This window comes from Colias croceus, chromosome 29 (assembly GCF_905220415.1).
Source record: "Colias croceus chromosome 29, ilColCroc2.1".
Lineage (NCBI taxonomy): Eukaryota > Metazoa > Arthropoda > Insecta > Lepidoptera > Pieridae > Colias > Colias croceus.
Genome location: NC_059565.1, coordinates 3,903,135 through 3,922,864, shown reverse-complemented (window position 1 = coordinate 3,922,864; position 19,730 = coordinate 3,903,135). Strand labels below are relative to the sequence as shown.

Sequence of the window (19,730 nt, the reverse complement as noted above, 5' to 3'; positions counted from 1 at the left end):
ACAGGTGATTGTGAGTCATGTTATTTATAGTTTGTTGGTGAAATTATTACAATATATTTAATTTTCGCTTCTCTTAGGTATATATCATTTCGAAAATACAAAATTGCATCCGAAGTGGTTCAGCAGTTTTCGAATATCGAAATATTTTAGGTTTTTTAAAAAAAATGTTCTCTCTTTCTTAACTGGCAATTCCCGATCCCAGTGAAAAAAAAATCATATTTAACGGTATTATTAAAATGTCAAACAAAATCATTTTCAATAGTGCAGGACAATTGTATTTATCTGTTTTGCTATTTTCCTTACTAGGAAGTAATGTGAAGTTAATATTCCCTTTTCCTTGTAAATATGGAAATAACTATAATTATACATATTTGTGGTGTGATGATATTTTTTCAGTAAATTCCAATGTGTGGGTAATTTGTTTATTCCTTATTTTATTCGACACTAGCTTACCGCCCGCGGCTTCGTCCGCTTTGTCTAAAACATAATAAATTATATACTGAAACCTTCCTCTTCAATCACTCCATCTATTAAAAAAAAACCGCATCCAAATCCGTTGCGTAGTTTTAAAGATTTAAGCATACAAAGGGATATAGGGACAGAGAAAGCGACTTTGTTTTATACTATGTAGTGATAATATTGATGATAGATGGTATTGAATGTTTTAAAGCAGTTTATTTAGTTATTTGATTTGTCCCTTTTGTATTATAATAAAAATATATTCAAAGAGCTCAATAGAAAGCAAGATATAGATTAAAATACAGGAATTATTATGAAATTATACCCTATCAATAAATGCGGCATAGTTTTGTTTAAAATATTGTTTTTATATACAAAAAACTAAATGAAGGACCAAATATATCACAATAACTTAATTTCAATAGAACTTTTTAAATAAGCAAGTTATTACACGTTTTTAGGTGATTTTAATATTAGATGGATATGGCTATGGAGTTTCCTGCCGATTCTTCTCCATAGATACTGCTTTCCGAATCGGTGGTAAATGTTAAAAATATGTAACGACGTTTCAAAACTGCTTCTAGAAGAAGTCTTATTGAATAAATAAATGTTTGAGTTTGAGTATGCCTCAAATAATAGATTAATTATGAGTTTAAGTGAAAAACAAAACAGTAAATGAATTAACACTTATCTAATTACGCATTAGTTTCCAATATTCGTTTCACTAAACATCTTAATGAGATGTAATAATACAATTAGTGTTGTACAGCTACTATACTAATAGGTATTTAATAACAAAACCTTGTTTTTTTACTCTGTGTGGATTATAGTAATTTAATAATTGACAAATTAGGAATAGATTGATTATTATATTTATGATGTTTATAATAAGATTTTAAAGTGATTAAAAAGATAATATCTGAATCAATGGATACTCAGTTTAATTTTCTGGAAATTTATGGATACTGGATAGTTATTTATGTTTATCTCAATTTATTTATTTATTTTACACTTAATTAATTGTACAAATAGGAAACCTTAGAATTAATTACATCTAAAAACAGAGTACAATTAACTTGGCGGCCTTATCACTAACGACTTTTTTTTATTTTTACTTATTTTACTTATTTACGACTTTTCAAATATTTGAGAGTAAACAACTAAACGAAAATTCATCAATTAAATTTAGATTAATCCATAGTACAAAGTACTGCTTTAGTTTTTATATGAAACTAGCAGTCCGCCCCGGCTTCGCCCGTGGTAAATATTTACATTTTCTCTACATAAGAACCATCCTCGTACTTCAAGGAATATAATAAAAAAAGAATTAACGAAATCGGTTCAGCCGTTCTCAAGTTATGCGCTTACCAACACATTTTGGGATTCATTTTTATATTATAGAGATATTCATACCTATTCAATTTTTCCAAAAAATCTGATAATATTTTGCATATTCTAATGCATCATTATATTTTTAAGAGAATTATTCATTTCGAACTAATTCAGATTACACAATTTCCACTAATTATTTTATCAGTCGCTTCCTTTGAAACGTGAATTGAGCCTTATCTCTATAGTGATAAGGAACATTATCGCGTGTTGTTGGTAAATTTAGTCATCCTACTAATATTATAAATGCGAAAGTTTGTGAGGATGTGTGAATGTTTGTTACTCTTTCACGCAAATACTACTGAACTAATAACAATCAAATAAAGCACACATATAGAGGGTAACTTGGATTAACACATACGATAGGTTTTATCCCGGAAATCCCACGGGAACGGGAACTATGCGGGTTTTTCTTTGTAAACGCGGGCGAAGCCGCGGGCGGAAAGCTGTTATGATATAATTTATACATGTCTTAGTTGTTTATAGATCGTCATAGAGGAAGGACGTTTATTTTGTGGTAGTTTTCCTTACGACGTGTTTTTGTTTGTGATGTGAACGAATGTCGTTTTGAAACATTTTCAAGTGACTTGAAACTAGTAGATGTTTTAATTTTTAGTGTAGTAGTGGTCATTCATAAGTTGAGTAATAAAGACTTAAGTGTGTTTGATTGTGAGACAGCTGTTTTTTGGATAAAACAATGTTATTTTACGTAAGAGGTATATGATATTTTTTATAATTGTCGTTTTTACATACTGATTACCTTTTATTATATGTATGAGAAGGGTTTCCTTTTTCTGGTTATTCTTGGATTCTGATTATTTTTATACATGGAAAACATATTAATTTTATAAGAGTAAGCTAAAGCTTACTGGATCGTATTTTTAAAATTGGATTTCGATTTTATACCTTTCTTTTGAGATTTATATTTACATCATAAAAAAAGTTTCTATAAAATAAAATATGTGAAACATTACACACAGTATATAATAATAATAAAATAAAGTACATACTGCACTTATGTCTTTCTTAACACAAGCTGTATCTTTCATCGGAATGTTGTACAAAATGCCGAACCCGTTTTACATTGACATACAATAAACAATTACTCACAATCACGTACAAAAATTGACTGAAACAAAACTTTGCTTATGTGTCTAGTAGGTAGAGTTTTCTAAAGAGCCATACAATGAACATTACTGTTAAAAATTATTAACGAAAATTCTTAACTGTCCTTAAGAACTTAAATGTTCCCCGATGAGTACAATATGGAGGTCTTCAAGAGGAGAGTGAACAGGTACATTCTAGGGCAGCGCGCTCCATCTTAGGTCACATCTCAGTTTACCATCAGGCGAGATCGTGGCCAAGCGCTCCCCTATTGCAGCTTAAAAAAAAAGAACTTAAATGAATGTTTTATGCAATACCATTCGGACAACTTTTGTCCACATTTTATTAGACGATTGTGAGTTTAGTTGTTTTTAGTATATACTTCAATGATCAATTCGTTAGTTTTTCTCTATAATTCGTTATTTATTTTTAAAGTGAAACTTTTATTACATCGTCTCAAACTTTTTGGTCTGTGTAGAGCATGTCGCGTGACGCACGATACGTACGATAATTATCGTACAAATATGATAATTTTTAGTTAAATGTCTATAGTGTGAAAAAAAGTTTCACTTTTACCGTGGTTTCATAAAACCACACAACATTTTTTGTTATTCGATTCTATTCATGTTTTAAAAAGAAGAAAGATTTGAATTTAAGAACGTATGTAACGAACGATTTGGATGAAACTTTACAGTAATATAAGTAGGTTACTAGATTTCCGCCTGCGGCTTCGCCCGCGTTTTCAAAGGAAAGCCCGCATAGTTCCCATTCCCGTGGGAAAACCTATCCTATGTGTTAATCCAAGTTACCCTCTATATGTGCGCTAAATTTTATTGTAATCGGTTCAGTAGTTTATGCGTGAATACCATACATACATACATAATTACACACCTTTCCTCTTTATTATATTAGTATAGATACATTAAAATAACACATGATCTATAGAAATACTTGATTTTTCCCGCGGGTTCGTCCGTGGGTGAACCCCCGTGACACAGCTAGTTTTGCATATTCTTACATTTTAACGTTGAATTTCATATCTGTCAATCTATAGACCTTTTAAACGTTATTCCATATTTGTCCAGATATAGCTATTATATTATTAACCGACTTCAAAAAAAAGGAGGAGGTTATCAATTCGGCCGGTATGTTTTTTTTTTTTTTTTATGTATGTACACCGATTACTCCGAGGTTTCTGAACCGATTTACGTGATTCTTTTTTTGTTCGATGCGGGATGGTGTCGAATTGGTCCCATAAAAATTTTATTCGGATAGGCCCAGTAGTTTTTATTTTATGAGCATTTTTGTCTGTATTTGTAAATGTTGCAAATGCAAGTTTGAAGTCGGTTGTTTTTAACGCAGTTATTGACTTGTAAATATTATATTACCTTTAAATATTACATTCCAGCCGATCCATCCACGCTCGAAAGCATAATGCCGGAATTAGTGAGCGGTGAAGAAACCGCTCGCTGGCCTCGCGACAGACGCGTGCTGAGAGCCCTGCTTGAACTGAGCCGAGCTGATGGTGGTAGGGAGCCAGATGTTGATGTGGTAAGTGGGGAAAAATGGGGGGATTTAGGGGAAAAAATTATGCCTCGAATACTCGTTGTATAGAAGATATTGCCCGACTTAGTGAGTGGGAGGAAATATAGGATTTGTGGGGGGTAGCTAGCTAGCTAGCTTGCGTGACAGGCGTGTGCTGAGACTGCTGCTTGAACTTAGCCGAGCTGATGGTGATAGGGAGCCTGATGTTGATGTGGTAAGTGGGGGATATAGGCGAAAAAACACGCACGTGTCAGAAGTGAAACTTAAACGCGTTGAGGGTAAAATTTTCCGCCACGCATGCTCTTTCTCTTTTATAAATGACTAGCTTTCCACTCGCGGCATCGCCCGCGCAGTCAAAGAAAAACCCGCATAGTTCCCGTTCCTGTGGGATTTCCGGAATAAAACCTATCCTATGTCCCGGGGTAAAAAGTAGCCTATGTTCTTTCTGGGGTATCAAAATATCTCTATACCAAATTTCATGCAAATTGGTTCAGTAGTTAAGGCGTGATTGAGTAACAGACAGACAGAGTTACTTTCGCATTTATAAGTATGGATGGATTGATTTATACAATTTGCTTGCTATGTTTTATAGTTGATGATTGTTAAAGATGCTTCATATTGTATACTAGCGGTCCGCCCCGGCTTCGCCCGTGGTACATGTTTGTTTCCTTTCCATAAGAACCATCTTTGTACTTCAAGGAAAATTATAAAATAATTATCGATCACGTGTGATGCCGTGACCAAGGAAAACGGGTTTTTCATTTTTATATAATACTAGCGGTCCGCCTCGGCTTCGCCCGTGGTACATATGAAAAATAGATGTTGCCCGATTCTCAGACTTACCCGATATGTACAGAAAATTTCATGAGAATCGGTCCAACCGTTTTGGAGGAGTATGGTAACTAACATTGTGACACGGGAATTTTTTATATAATATATACATAGATGATTAACTGTAAAACTTACATTCTGGCAAATAAATGATGATTCGATTTTGATATGATTCGTACATTTCCACAGCTCTCTACAGACCAGCAAGTGGAGAGTGAAGAGATAAACGACGCGACCGGTGATGAGCAAGATGATGCGCTGGTGATGGACCCCAGCACTATTCACGAGCTGGCGAGTAGGGGTGATGAAGAGGCGCTGGCGAGTTTGTTGAAGGTGAGGTGGTGATGATGAAGATGATGATTATATATAAGAATTGTAAGGTATGGTGTTGTTTGTGAGTTGGTTAGCGAGGTGATTGAGAAATTCAAGCAGAGAAAATGATGATGAATGATGAAGACTGTAAGTCGATTTATAAGCTGTAAAATACATAACATTTTTAAAAATAATTTGAAGATAAATAGTTATCTTAAATTTAGCAAGAGAAAATAAATTGGAGGAAAAAAAACAACAAGGAAAATTTTGGGTTTTTAAAACGTTGAAATTAACGTTTTATAAAAAAATAATTTTGTTAATATTAATAGAATTATAATTGTAAAAAGTAAAAAATTATGATTCCGGCCAGGATCGAACTGGCGGCCTTCTGCGTGTAAAGCAGATGTGATAACCACTACACCACGGAACCCATTGTAGTTGACAACGAAATTGTGAATGTATTGGAATTTCACTTAAAGTGAAAGTTATTTTAACGTGTGTTGAATTGAGATGTAGGTCATGTTGTGATTATAATGTACTCTGTGTTTTGACTTTAAGAGCTAGCGCACACGAGCAACTTTTGTCTCCTTCGCTATTTAGTCTCTCCCATCAACTGTATGGGGAGTTGCGTCGCTACGTGCGCGCACTTTCTTACTAGCCCATAGAGTTGATGGGAGAGACTAAATAGTTGCGGAGACAAAAGTTGCTCTTGCGCGCTAGCTCTAATAATAATTATTAACCGACTTTTTTTCAAAGCTGGTTTAAAAAAATAATTTTCCTTCAGTTGGTCAGAATACGAATGGACAGGCCGAATATTAAAATTTCAACTAATAATTTTTATCACTTATATAGTGAAACCGGTAAGAGCTATGTCACATCGTAGTTGCCTTCTTTTTCGACTTTTGAGCAGTTGCTTTTACCGTTAATAGATTTAAATCAAGTTTAAGTCGTCTCATCTACAAGTTGTGACATCAGATTGTATTTCCTAATGTGACTTCTGATGGTCCAAACTTCGAACTAATACTATAATATAATTAGTTAGCCTTAGGTGGCCTGGAAGAAATCGCTTTTAAAGCGATAAGGTCACCTTTTGTACTTTACCTCGCATCCATACAAATATATAAACTGTACATTGTAATATTAAATGGTGTGGTACAATAAATGGTTAAATAAAATAAATAAATAAATATAATGTTTTTTCCAGCGCTGTCCGCAGCTAGTGGAAACGCGCGACAGCTCAGGCAGCACGGCACTGCACGCGGCGGCCCGCAGCGGGCGAGCTGCGTGCGCGGCGCTGTTGCTGCGCGCCGGGGCCAGCGCGGCAGATGCGGACGGGGAGGGGTGGAGTGTGCTGCGAGCTGCGGCGTGGGCGGGGCATAGCGAGGTAAACGTTGTCATGGTAACCGTGTAAATAGATAGCGGTTGCCATGGTAATGTGTGGAGCGGTGCTCCGCACGTAGTTATCGTGGTATAGTGAGGCGCGTGCGCGTTGCTATGGTGACAGTGTAAACAAATGGGGGCGGGATGGATGGATGGATGGGTGGAGCGTGCTGCGGGCTGCTGTGCGGGCGGGGCATAGCGAGGTACGGGTTGCCATGGTAACCGTGTAAATAGACAGCGGTTGCCATAGTAAGCACGTAGTTATCATTGTATAGTGAGGCGCGTGCGTGTTGTCATGGTTACACTGTAAACAGATAGCGATTGCCACAGTAATGTGTGGAGCTGCGCTCCACACTTATGGCCGGTCCCAATATCGTATCTATCTTCGGTTTGTCATACTAAAGATAGTAAATGCCATCTATGTTTTGTTTTGGCGTCCCAATAACAGCCAGTAATGGCCGTTCCCAATATCTTATCTATCTTACGATAGATAGAACCTTACTAGCTATCGGAGATAGCTGATATCTATAACCGTAGTTTGAATATTGGGAACGGCCATTAGTCGTCGTGGTATAGCGAAGCTCGTGCGCGTTACTATGGTTACCGTGTAAACAGATAAAATTTGCCATGAAAATGGGTGCGGAGCTACACTCAGCACGTAATCGTCACGCTATAGCGAGGTACGCGTTGCTATAGCAACCGGAGAGACCAGCTCGTTGACTAGTTAGTTTAAGTTTTCTTGTTATAATTAATTTTTACTTAGTTTAAACTCTAAGACTTGCTAAATGTTTAAAATTTAACGCATAATGTGTCTATTATAGGAATTTTAACTTAACTGTGTATTTTGTGGATATTTGATAAAAATAATAACGATTTTATTTAATAACATTGATTTATTTCCACGCAGGTGGTAGATATACTGTTGGAACACGGATGCGACGTGGACTGCGTGGACGCAGATAATCGAACTGCTTTACGGTAAGCCACAAGATCAAACAATTATTGTAAAATATGAACTGTAAAATTTTATCCATATTAATATAATAAATGCGAAAGTAACTCTGTCTGTCTGTCTGTTACTCAATCACGCCTAAACTACTGAACCAATTTTCATGAAATTTGGTATGGAGATATTTTGATACCCGAGAAAGGACATAGGCTACTTTTTATCCCGGGAATATGACGCAATCCCGGAAATCCCACGGGAACGGAAACTAAGCGGGTTTTTCTTTGACTGTGCGGGCGAAGCCGCGGGCGGAAACCTAGTGTGTAATAATTGTATTTTTTTTTAATTTCATAGTCATGACGTTAGTCAAATCGTTCGCAAATCACAAGTCATTTTTATGAGTTTTAACTGTTTAGTATTTTAGGTTATAAAATTTATGTTTTCACTTTATCAACAGTCTATAATTTTTAATTTATAAAAGACGTGTGTCACTCGGTAAAGCTATTGCATGCTATGCCTTCAAGCCACACCTCCGCCCGTCGGAGTGGGGAGCGTGAGGTTTTTCGTTACGAAATTTCTCGATTCGGTCCCCGCGCTCAAGGCCCGCGATAGAAGCTATGCAAATAGCTTAATTAGTAATTTTAATTTTTTATAATAATTATGAATTGTTGTTTTTAATCTATGGACATCAAATGAAACCTACGTCACCTAGTGAGTAAGAGAGTGAAGAATGTAATTACTTTTGTGACTGTATGAATAATTGTATCAATGTATCGGTTCATTCGTTCTTGCTCATTAGTCATTAAATACACTTGCCTCTCGTTCACAATCAGATACACGTTGTTTTATTTTATTAATATTAATTTTACCATATTTATGTGTAATAGTGCGGCAGCATGGTCCGGTCACGAGGCGGTGGCCGCACGGTTACTTGCGGGCGGCGCCGCACCCGATCGTGCGGACGCGTGCGGACGGACTGCATTAATGGCGGCTGCGTACATGGGACATGCCGATATTGTGCGCATGTTGCTGGATGCTGGGGCTGATCCGAATAGGGCTGATGAGGATGGTGAGTGGGGGGAAGGGAAAAATAGGGGGGAAAATAGGTCGGTAGGGTTAGCAGAGATTAAAAAAAAATCTGTGCGTGTACTAGTGTACACACGTAAGAAGTGAAACCTCTTTATGACTTTATTTTTCAAAAAATAGTTTACTATATGCAACTTTACAGAAATACGTCGAATCACGCGTGGTAGGGATAAAAAAAAGATGGCGCGTAACGGAAAAATGTCACGCGTAACGAAAAAATGTTACACTAAATTTTTTTCCAACCCAGATAAAGAAGTTTCACTTCAAAACATGCATACGTTCTTTATCATCTAACAACACGATTACATTTTATTGTTGATTTTTTTCACATTTTTTATACCGTTTCAAATTCGAATTATTATGTCAAACAGCATAGCTATAGCACAAGATGCACTTACATCATTTAATTTCCATGACTACAACATGCAGGACATCACTAGCGGTGGCCGCATGAACTCCTTTTGACCTCATGATGTTTAAATATTTTTTCAGTCAACATCTGTATTACTAATTTATTTATTTATGATTTTCCAACAAAGGATACAGTCTACATTATTTACTGCACCTTTATTTGCAGGAAAATACAACATTACATTTAAGTTACATAGAATATGTCAATTTGCTAAAAAATAATATGTAATTTTAAAGTAAATTTTCATATAATAATATTTTGAATGTCAAAGTACTTAAATGTTAATCTAATGTCAATATCGACATCTTTCTTACAACTAGCTGCTCCGCGCGGTTTCCCCCCGTGTCTCCACTCTTGTTGGTAGTAGCGTGATGATATATAGCCTGTAACCTTCCTCGATAAATGGTCTATCTAAGAATTTTTCAAATCGGACCAGTAGTTCCCGAGATTAGCGCGTTCAAACAAACAAAAAAAAAACCCTTCAGCTTTATAATATTAGTATAAATAGCCTATAACCTTCCTCGATAAATGGGCTATCTAACACCGAAAGAATTTTTCAAATCGGACCAGTAGTTCCCGAGATTAGCGCGTTCAAACAAACAAACTCTTCAGCTTTATAATATAAGTATATTTTTCAAATTGGACCATTAGTTCCCGAGATTAGCGCGTTCAAACAAACAAACAAACTCTTCAGCTTTATAATATTAGTATAAGTAAGCACTAACACCGAGCAATTCCCACCCCCACAGGTAGGACGTCCCTAGCGGTGGCTGCGCTGTGCGGCGCGGGCGCGCAGTGCGCGGCGCTGCTCATAGAGCGCGGCGCCGACGTGGGCCCGCGGGACAGGGACGGCGCTGCGCCACTGCTCGTGGCCGCTTTCGAGGGACACACGTGTGTATATACATATAACCTTACCGCCCGCGGCTTCGCCCGCTTTCTCTGAAACGATTTGAAAAAACTATCCTATCTCTCAAGTTGGATCGAACTGCACATGGTGTGCGAATTTTATTGTAATCGGTTGAGTGGTTTAGGAGTCTATAGAGGACAAACATTGTGACACGAGATTTATATATATTAAAGATAAATCTGTAGAAGGGTCAATTATGTACATTGAAAATATTGAAAAAATAAATAGCAGGGGGTGTTACTGGATCGATACCAAGCCCAAATATGTGATTAAAAAATTTTTTATCTATACATATAATAAATCTGTAGAAGGGTCAATTCTGTACATTGAAAAATATTGAAAAAATAAATAGCAGGGGGTGTTACTGGATCTATACCAAGCCCAAATATGTGATTAAAAAAAAATTTTTATCTGTCTGTCTGTTACCGTTAGTTTTCACGTGATGCCTGAACATACATGTTCAGGCATCACGTGAAAACTAACGGTTCGATTTCGATGAAACTTGGTATAATTATACCTTATTATCCTGGGCATAAAATAGGATACTTTTTATCCCGGAAAAATACGTAGAAAAAAAATCTTAATTTTTCTTAATTTTTCCGCGCAGACGAAGTCGCGGGCGGAAGCTAGTCTATAATATAAAAATGAATCCCAAAATGTGTTGGTAAGCGCATAACTCGAGAACGGCTGAACCGATTTCGTTAATTCTTTTTTTATTATATTCCTTGAAGTACAAGAATGGTTCTTATGTAAAGAAAACGTTAATATGTACCACGGGTGAAGCCGGGCCGGACCGCTAGTATTTGAATAAAATAAAAATAATTTAATACATAATTAGCTTCGTTTCCAAATTGGTCCTACAAAAAACTTTGTGGTCTAATACGCAATACTTTGCTGAAAATGATGACGATCAAATGCTTAGCGTACGGCCAAAAAACGTTTATAACCAAAGAATTTTATATTGTTTAGCCAATTAGAATTTTATATTTTGTTCAATAAATGAATATATTACATTATTGCCTCACTTATAATAAAATTGACCTTATATCACATACTTTCTTAAAGTTGGACATCGTAATTCACAAAAGAAAGGACAGCAACTATCTAAATTGACATGGGTACCCCAAGGTTCAATCCTTGGTCCGCAACTTTACCATACCTACAAAACTAACAAACAACTTCACACATAAAAAACCAACGCACCAATCTATTCTAACACCCTCTCCAACCTTTTTAGCGAAATCTGCGAAGTCCTTCTCGAAGCGGAAGCGGATATAGAAGCTACAGACTCAGCAGGTCGCACAGCTCTATGGGCGGCTGCTTCCGCCGGACACGCGGCTACTGTGCGGTTGTTACTGTTCTGGGGCGCGTGTGTTGATACTATGGACGCTGAGGGTAGAACTGTGTTAAGTACGGCGGCTGCGCAGGGTGAGTTTGTTAATTAATTTTATTAACGAAATATAATTAAAACGCAGTAAAAAGCAATGAACAAAGTAAAGCTTTAATGTGTTGAGATTGAAATTAGTATTCAAAAAGATGAATAAATTAATCTATACTAATATTATAAAGCTGAAGAGTTTGTTTGTTTGTTTGAACGTGCTTATCTCAGGAACTACTGGTCCAATTTGAAAAATTCTTTCGGTGTTAGATAGCCCATTTATCGAGGAGCTGACCAATGCGGGTGAAATCGCGGGGAACAGCTAGTGTTAAATATTTTACATAGAATACTTTTTATTTATTTTTATTTATTTATTTCTTCGTAATCATACAGCATTACAGTAAATAACATTTCATAATATAGTGATACAGAACTATGAGCCAATTAAGATTACAAAACAAGATACTTACAGCTAGATAAATGAGTTATTTTTTAAATGACATATCAGGAAGGAGTGTTTTCCATGTTTTGGTGAATTATATAATACAGTAGGAAAGGTTAATAAATAATTAAACAGTTAAATCTGAAATCTCCCTTTGTGTGAGTGTGTGTATGTGTGTGTGAGTGTTAGTGTGATGTGAATGTGTGGTTGTCTGGACTTGCGTGTTAGTACTAAAGCCGAATTGTATGTGAATTTTGTTAATTTCTTTTATAAATCTTTGCTTTGATAAAAGGAAAATATCTAGTTCTTTATAGTCTTTATTGTATACAGGGTTACAGGAAAAGTCGATGTAGATCCGTTAAGGGCATGTAGTACACATCATTTCTGAATGATTTCACTATGTAACCTCCCATCCTAAACTTAACCGTTTTCGAGATATTCGAGTTTTAATTTTTTTTATGAAAATGCCCAATTTTTCGGCTATTTAATTGAATATTTTGAATTTTTTTGACTCTTATGATTATTTTTTTGGTTTTTTACATGAAGAATGAGATGCTTAATTACCTCAATGACTAAAATTGCACGTAAGTTAACTAAATAGGTCATTGTAGACGATCGAAACTTAAGAAAATAAGTACAATTTATAAAAAAATATTTTTCTTTTCTGGATATCTCAAAAAATTATTATGGCACTTGCTCTGCAGATGTGCTTAAAAACATCTACATTTTATCAGCTATCCAACGAGGTATAACACTCTAGGGTTGTATTTAAAATCATAGGAAAAAACATAGTTGAAAAGGTTCAGATAGTAGGTCTAACGGGTCCCTCGGCTATTGTCCTTCAAGTTAATCCGGTGCGTGTGAGCGAGACAACTTACGATTTATGCAGATGAGAGTGAGAAAAATAATGTGCAAAAACAAATTTGGGGATACAACATGCCCATTGTTTTGTATTTGGTCGTTTGTTTGCTTGCCATCCATTTTAGTCTGCTCAGGCGATTCGTCCATGGTAGATGCGAATTATTGTGCTTTCGGATTCCCACACGACTTATGTGTGTGACTTAGGTGACCTACTAATGATCTCCCATTACAATTACTGCGGGACATGTGGTTTCAACATGATGGCTGCCCTGCTCATTTCAGGAGAAGCGTTAGGGAATGGTTGGACACTAACTATCCTAACAAATGGATTGGACGAGGTGGGCCTTTACCCTGGCCACCCGGATGTCCCGACCTGACCCCCATTGATTTGTTGATTGATTTTTATGTATGGAGGCACATAACGAGCCTCGTTTACAGTGAGCCCAACCCCATATCGTTAGTGGAAGTTCTCAAAGAAAGGATGCTGCTTGTGTGCTGTTGAAATGCTGCTAACGACATAAGAAGAACATTAACCACATGGTGTAGTGAAAAGTGGACTACGTGAAAGAATGAGAAAATGTGTGCGAAAGATGTGGACACGTAGAACATGAACTATAAAATTTTATTCAAAAACATTAGGTGAATAAATGTTATTTTACTAACTAACTGATTTATTGTTTTATTTAGCTTACTACAATCACCGACGATCTGTACGCCAACTATGAGTTGAGCGTGAGTGACTTTGTATGTCAACTAACGTTAACAACGCACAGATTACGTTATTTTCCAAACAATAGCCAGTAACTAGTCACTTACGCTCAAGTAATAGTTGGCGTACGGTCATTATTTGTACGATCGACGATGTGAACAAAAAAAATGATCTCCTAGGTCAGGATAGCGGGATATCGATGGATGCATGAAGGTTGTACCTAGCCGAGGGAGGCCTATGTTCAATAGTGGAAGCCAGCATGCTGAAATGATGATGCTGAACTTAAGTCAAATTAATTAGTTTAAATAAGGGCTATTTATTCTGACTGCCATGTAGCCTTAGAAACTAAGTTTCACCTTTGAGGTTAATGAATACCCTAGAGTGTTATACCTCGTTGGATAGCTGATAAAATGTAGATGTTTTTAAGCATATCTGCAGAGCAAGTGCCATAATAATTTTTTGAGATATCCAGAAGAGAAAAATATTTTTTTATAATTTGTACTTATTTTCTTAAGTTTCGATCGTCTACAATGACCTATTTAGTTAACTTACGTGCAATTTTAGTCATTGAGGTAATTAAGCATCTCATTCTTCATGTAAAAAACCAAAAAAATAATCATAAGAGTCAAAAAAATTCAAAATATTCAATTGAATAGCCGAAAAATTGGGCATTTTCATAAAAAAAATTAAAACTCGAATATCTCGAAAACGGTTAAGTTTAGGATGGGAGGTTACATAGTGAAATCATTCAGAAATGATGTGTACTACATGCCCTTAACGGATCTACATCGACTTTACCTGTAACCCTGTATATGAGAAATTCTACACATAATTCGATTCTTTGCGTAATTACTACTAGAGTTAGGAGTATAAAATAATGATGTGTGACGAGTTCTAAACTGAGGGGTATTGAAATAAACCAGTTCTAGGAGTTCCGAAGAATCAATTCTTCCGTTGCATAAAGCATGAAGAAACAATAAGTCACTTTTAATACGTCTAAGTTGTAATGGTTCTAATTTAAAGTATAAGCAAACATCCGTATATGTGTTGAAGCAGTGTCTAGCTTTAAAACACAAAAACCTTCAAAATTCAAAATTCATTTATTCATTGCTTGAACACGTAGGTACATTAGATGTTTTACAAAGTATTGGGTAACAGTGTTCGCCATGTGAACTGGCATGCAATTGTATAGTGAAAAAATGTCAGCGTTTAAAAAAAAGAATATAATAATAATAAATAAACAATAATAAACCGATAATAATACTCATGTCTGGGTAGAGAAAAACTCATTTAAATTATAAAATGTTCCGTCAATAAGCCATTTCTTTAGTCTTTTTTTAAACAATGAAATTGGTAATTCACGTATTGATTTTGGTATGGCATTATAAATTTTAATAATCATAAAATGACAGCTTTTGCGATATAAAGCAGTTTTGCACATCGGTAACATGAGTTTTTCTTTATCTCGGGACGGAAAAAGACTACATTCATTCGCTTTTAAAAACCAGTGTGGATTACTTTTAACAAAAATACCAATTTGAAAAATATATAGCGAAACAAGGGTCATGATTTTAAGTTTATTAAAAAGAGGTCTACAGCTATCTAGTGGCCCAACATCACACAAAGCTCGTATACATTTTTTTTGAGCTATAAAAGCTCTATTTATATCAGTGGAGTTACCCCATAAAATTAGGCCATACCTTAGAATAGATGCGACGTATGCGTGATATGCTGTTATCGCAGTTTGTTGATTTACTAGTCTCCTGAGCCTTCTCAATGCAAAGGCGAATTTGTTAATACGTGAGCACACGATACTTACGTGGCTCTTCCAGTTACAGTTAGCATCCAGAACAATACCTAGAAAAGTTGTTTCATCTACTTGTTCAATTTTAATTCCTTCATGAAATATTTTATGATGTCTAGGTTGATTGCCATAATTTCTAAAATTAATGATTTTGGTTTTACTTAAGTTTATTGTCAAATTATTAGATGTCATCCATTTCATTACTTTTTGTATAGTCATATTAATTTCGTTATCATGTGTAATGTGAGTATTTGAGTTTGGAATCGTTATTGATAAGTCGTCCGCAAATAAATTACATGAATAATTTGTGATGCTAGGCAAGTCATTGATATATAATATAAAAAGAAGAGGTCCGAGAATACTGCCTTGCGGTACACCTAATTTATTATGGAGATATGGCGATCTTACCGTATTTTCTTGTGATTTATTATCTGTATAGGTAATTTCCACACATTGCATGCGATTACTGAGGTAGGATCTGATCCAGTCAAGGACCGGATCACGTAGACCATAAATTTCACATTTGTGTAGAAGTAATTCATGATCTACACAATCGAAAGCACGACACATGTCAAAGAATATTACACTCACTGGTCTACGTTTATCAATACTTTCCAAAATACCTTTCGTAAGTGAATAGGCTGCAAGCGTAGTAGATTTCCCTTTTTGGAATCCATTTTGTTCCTTTTTTATGATAGAGAATTTCTTTAGAAAGCTTTCAATTCTTACATACATCAGTTTCTCAAATAGCTTTGCAATAGTGGGGATGAGGGTAATTGGTCTATAGTTATCCATTACCTGTTTCTCACCTTTTTTGTAAATTGGTTTTACAACCGATACCTTAAGTTTATCTGGAAATATTCCCTCGTTAAGTGATTTATTTATTATATGGGTCAGCACATATGTAAGTTCTTTATTACACCATTTTAGTATGTTCGTCGATATGTCATCATAACCTACTGCGTTTGTGTTTTTTAGGTGACTGATAGTTTTACTAACTTCGTTTTCGGAGCATGGTAATAAAAACATTGAAGAATTTATTCCTTTGAAACTTTTATTAATAAAATGAGGTTTCAAATTCATGTTACAATTTATGAAATAGTAATTAAAAGCTCTAGAAATTTCTTCAGGATTATGTATAAGCCGTTCTCCTAATTTTATTGATTCTAAATTATTTATACGAAATTTACAATTATCAGATTTATTATTAATTATATTCCACGTGGCTTTAGATTTATTCTTGGCGTTGCTTATATAAAATGAATTAAAATTTCTTTGTGATAACATAATCAACTTCTTCAGCATCTTTGCATAAGATGTATACGTAGTTCTATTATATGTATTCTTAATTTTGTGATAATTGTAACGGAGTTCTCTTTTTCGCACACTTGACACTCTGATACCCTTTGATAACCATTTAGGAGCTACGGTGTTATACTTGACGTGTATTCTGTACACTGGAAAGCAAAGGTTGTAAAACAATTGTAAAGTATCATGGAAAATATTAAATGCTTCATTACAAGAGTGTTCTATAACATCATTCCAAGTAAGACTTGATAAGCATTCTTTAAATTTGCGTATATTATCTTTGCTAAAGTCTCTCTTGAATACAAAACGCGCATGATTACCTTTACTTTTAGTAGTTTGAAAGTGCAGTGTCTGCCCTGTCTCATGGTCGGAAAGGTCCAAAAAGTGGACCTGCCCTTGTGCGTCTGGAATATTACTTAGTATGATATCTATGCAGGACTTTTGCCTTGTGGGTTCAGTTATGTGCAATTGTAAATTATAGTTTAATAAAATATCCTTCAAATGAATACTAGTAACGTTTCGTTTAAGTATGTCAATATTCATATCTCCCACTACGATTAATTTTGATTTTGTATTACGTGTCATTTTATGTAACAGCAGTTCGAATTTTGTCAAGAAATCATTTACATTTGAGTTAGGGGTTCTATAAATACAAATAACAGAACATTGCATACAAGGTATTTCGATGCCACAACATTCAAATAGTTTTTCTTCTATAAGTTCTTTATCAAAATTTATCTGTTTATATTTTAATATTTTTTCTATCAGAATGCATACACCACCGCGTCTTTCGGAGGCGCGTGAAAAATAACTAGCAAGTTTGTAATTCTTTAATATTATATTCGCCTCGTCACCGGATCTTATAAACGTTTCTGATAAACAAATGATATTTATTGTGGAGTTCTTGTGTGAAATATCATTTAAAGCAACTTCTAGTGAACTAAGCTTATTCAGGAGACCTGCAATATTCTGATGGAATAATGATACTATTTGTGTTTTGTTTTGTACATGAGTCGTAATGGACGAAAAAATGTTTAAAAACCTTTTTTGGATAGATTCTAATCTGTTTACGTGTTTAGCATAATATGGAGACCAAATATTTGAGGCATAATCGAGTATACTCCTGACATATGTAGAATACAAAACTTTGATACAACTAATATTTTTGAAAATTTTACAAGTGCGTTTAATAAACCCAAGTTGTTTAAGCGCCTTATTCACGACTACGTCCATATGCTGTGTCATACTTAATTTTTGATCAATAATTACACCAAGATCTTTTACCCAGTTGACTTCTTTTATTGGATCATCATTTAATGTATAAGTGAATGAAATGGGTGCCTTTTTTCTAGTAATTGATATTTTTTGACATTTTTTAATATTGACAGTAATTCTATTTTTTCTATAATAGGCTTCTAAATTAGTAAGGTCGCTTTGAATATTTTTACAATCATTAATAGATTCAACAGCAAGATAGATTTTTTTATCATCCGCATACATTAGATATTTAGAGTGGATAAAACAGCTGAAAATATCAAACAGATAAGCGTTATATAAAAGAGGTCCAAGTATTGAGCCCTGCGGAACTCCAGATATGATATTTACGAAGTTACTTTTTGCCCCTCCAATCACTACAGCCTGCATTCTTTTACTGATATAAGAACAGATCCATCGATATAGATCACCTCATATACCGATAGCATATAGTTTTTTAAGAAGTATGATGTGATCTACACGATCGAATGCTTTTTCGAAGTCCGTGTAGATCACATCCACTTGTTTACCCCCATCCAGTTGTTGCAATGTATAGTTTGTAAGTATAGATAAGTTTGTTACGGTAGAGCGTCCCTTTATAAAGCCGTGCTGTTCTGGAGGAATGAATTTATATATTAAAGGACTTATTCGAAGATGTATAAGTTTTTCAAAAACTTTACTGAGTGAGTTTAATATAGAAATCGGCCTATAATTGATAATATGGTTTTTAGGACCCGATTTGTATATAGGGACAATAAGAGCTTCCTTCCATTTCAAATACTTATATTTTATTCGCAGGCAACGTAGAAGTGGTCCGTCAGCTGTTGGACCGCGGTTTGGACGAACATCACAGAGACAACTCGGGTTGGACGCCGTTGCATTATGCCGCTTTTGAAGGTACAATTATTTATGAATTATTTTGAAGTACGGTGGTAAATGTTAATACTTTGGCCAAATAAATCATCTATATATTATGTACATATTTATAATCTCCCGGCTCTTGATTCGATTTTTTCTATTATTTAAGAAATCTAATCACGACCTATTTTTGACACTATTTTTTGATTATATTTTTTGTTACCTGCAATTGTTCAATTTGTGTGTATTTGTTTGTTGTTTTTTATTTGGTGTGTACTGTTAATTTGTGATTCAATATTTTTGATTCATTCGTAAATATAATTATCACATTAACTCCAGACCACGTAGATGTCAATTACAATTATTGTACCTTTTGAAGTGAAACTTCTTTATCGAGGTTGGAAAAAAATGTAGTGTAACATTTTTTCGTTTCTTTTGTTAAAAAAAATTATAAATAATATTTACAGGTCACATAGAAGTATGCGAAGCATTACTAGAAGCAGGTGCAAAAGTCGACGAAGCGGACAACGAGGGAAAAGGGCCCTTATTGCTAGCGGCACAAGAGGGACATTTGGATCTAGTCACAGTGCTAATAGATAGATGGAATGCGCCTGTTGATCAAAGGGCTCATGATGGAAAAACTGCGTTAAGGTAAATCAAAGAAATTTCTACCTTATTGTTAGAAAGTTAAGAGCTACATTTGCACGTAGGTGAGTGGATGAAAATGATGGTTTTGTAGGTAAAG

The 19,730-nt window shown here is 35.0% G+C and overlaps 1 protein-coding gene and 1 non-coding gene across 2 annotated transcripts in view; one reads left to right on the top strand and one right to left on the bottom strand.

The window, feature by feature from the left end:
- Positions 1–19,730, top strand: part of LOC123704479 (ankyrin repeat domain-containing protein 50) — a 78,817-nt gene that overhangs the window by 48,719 nt on the left and 10,368 nt on the right. Inside the window, exons 19-27 of the mRNA XM_045652873.1 lie at positions 4,361–4,503; positions 5,518–5,661; positions 6,845–7,024; positions 7,928–7,998; positions 8,854–9,035; positions 10,214–10,355; positions 11,609–11,799; positions 18,926–19,024; positions 19,453–19,636. Of these exons, the coding sequence (XP_045508829.1) occupies positions 4,361–4,503; positions 5,518–5,661; positions 6,845–7,024; positions 7,928–7,998; positions 8,854–9,035; positions 10,214–10,355; positions 11,609–11,799; positions 18,926–19,024; positions 19,453–19,636 (1,336 nt within the window). The remainder of the gene's footprint in view (positions 1–4,360; positions 4,504–5,517; positions 5,662–6,844; positions 7,025–7,927; positions 7,999–8,853; positions 9,036–10,213; positions 10,356–11,608; positions 11,800–18,925; positions 19,025–19,452; positions 19,637–19,730) is intronic.
- On the bottom strand, positions 5,998–6,070 carry Trnav-uac. The gene has a single exon. It is a non-coding gene; the product is annotated as a tRNA-Val (tRNA).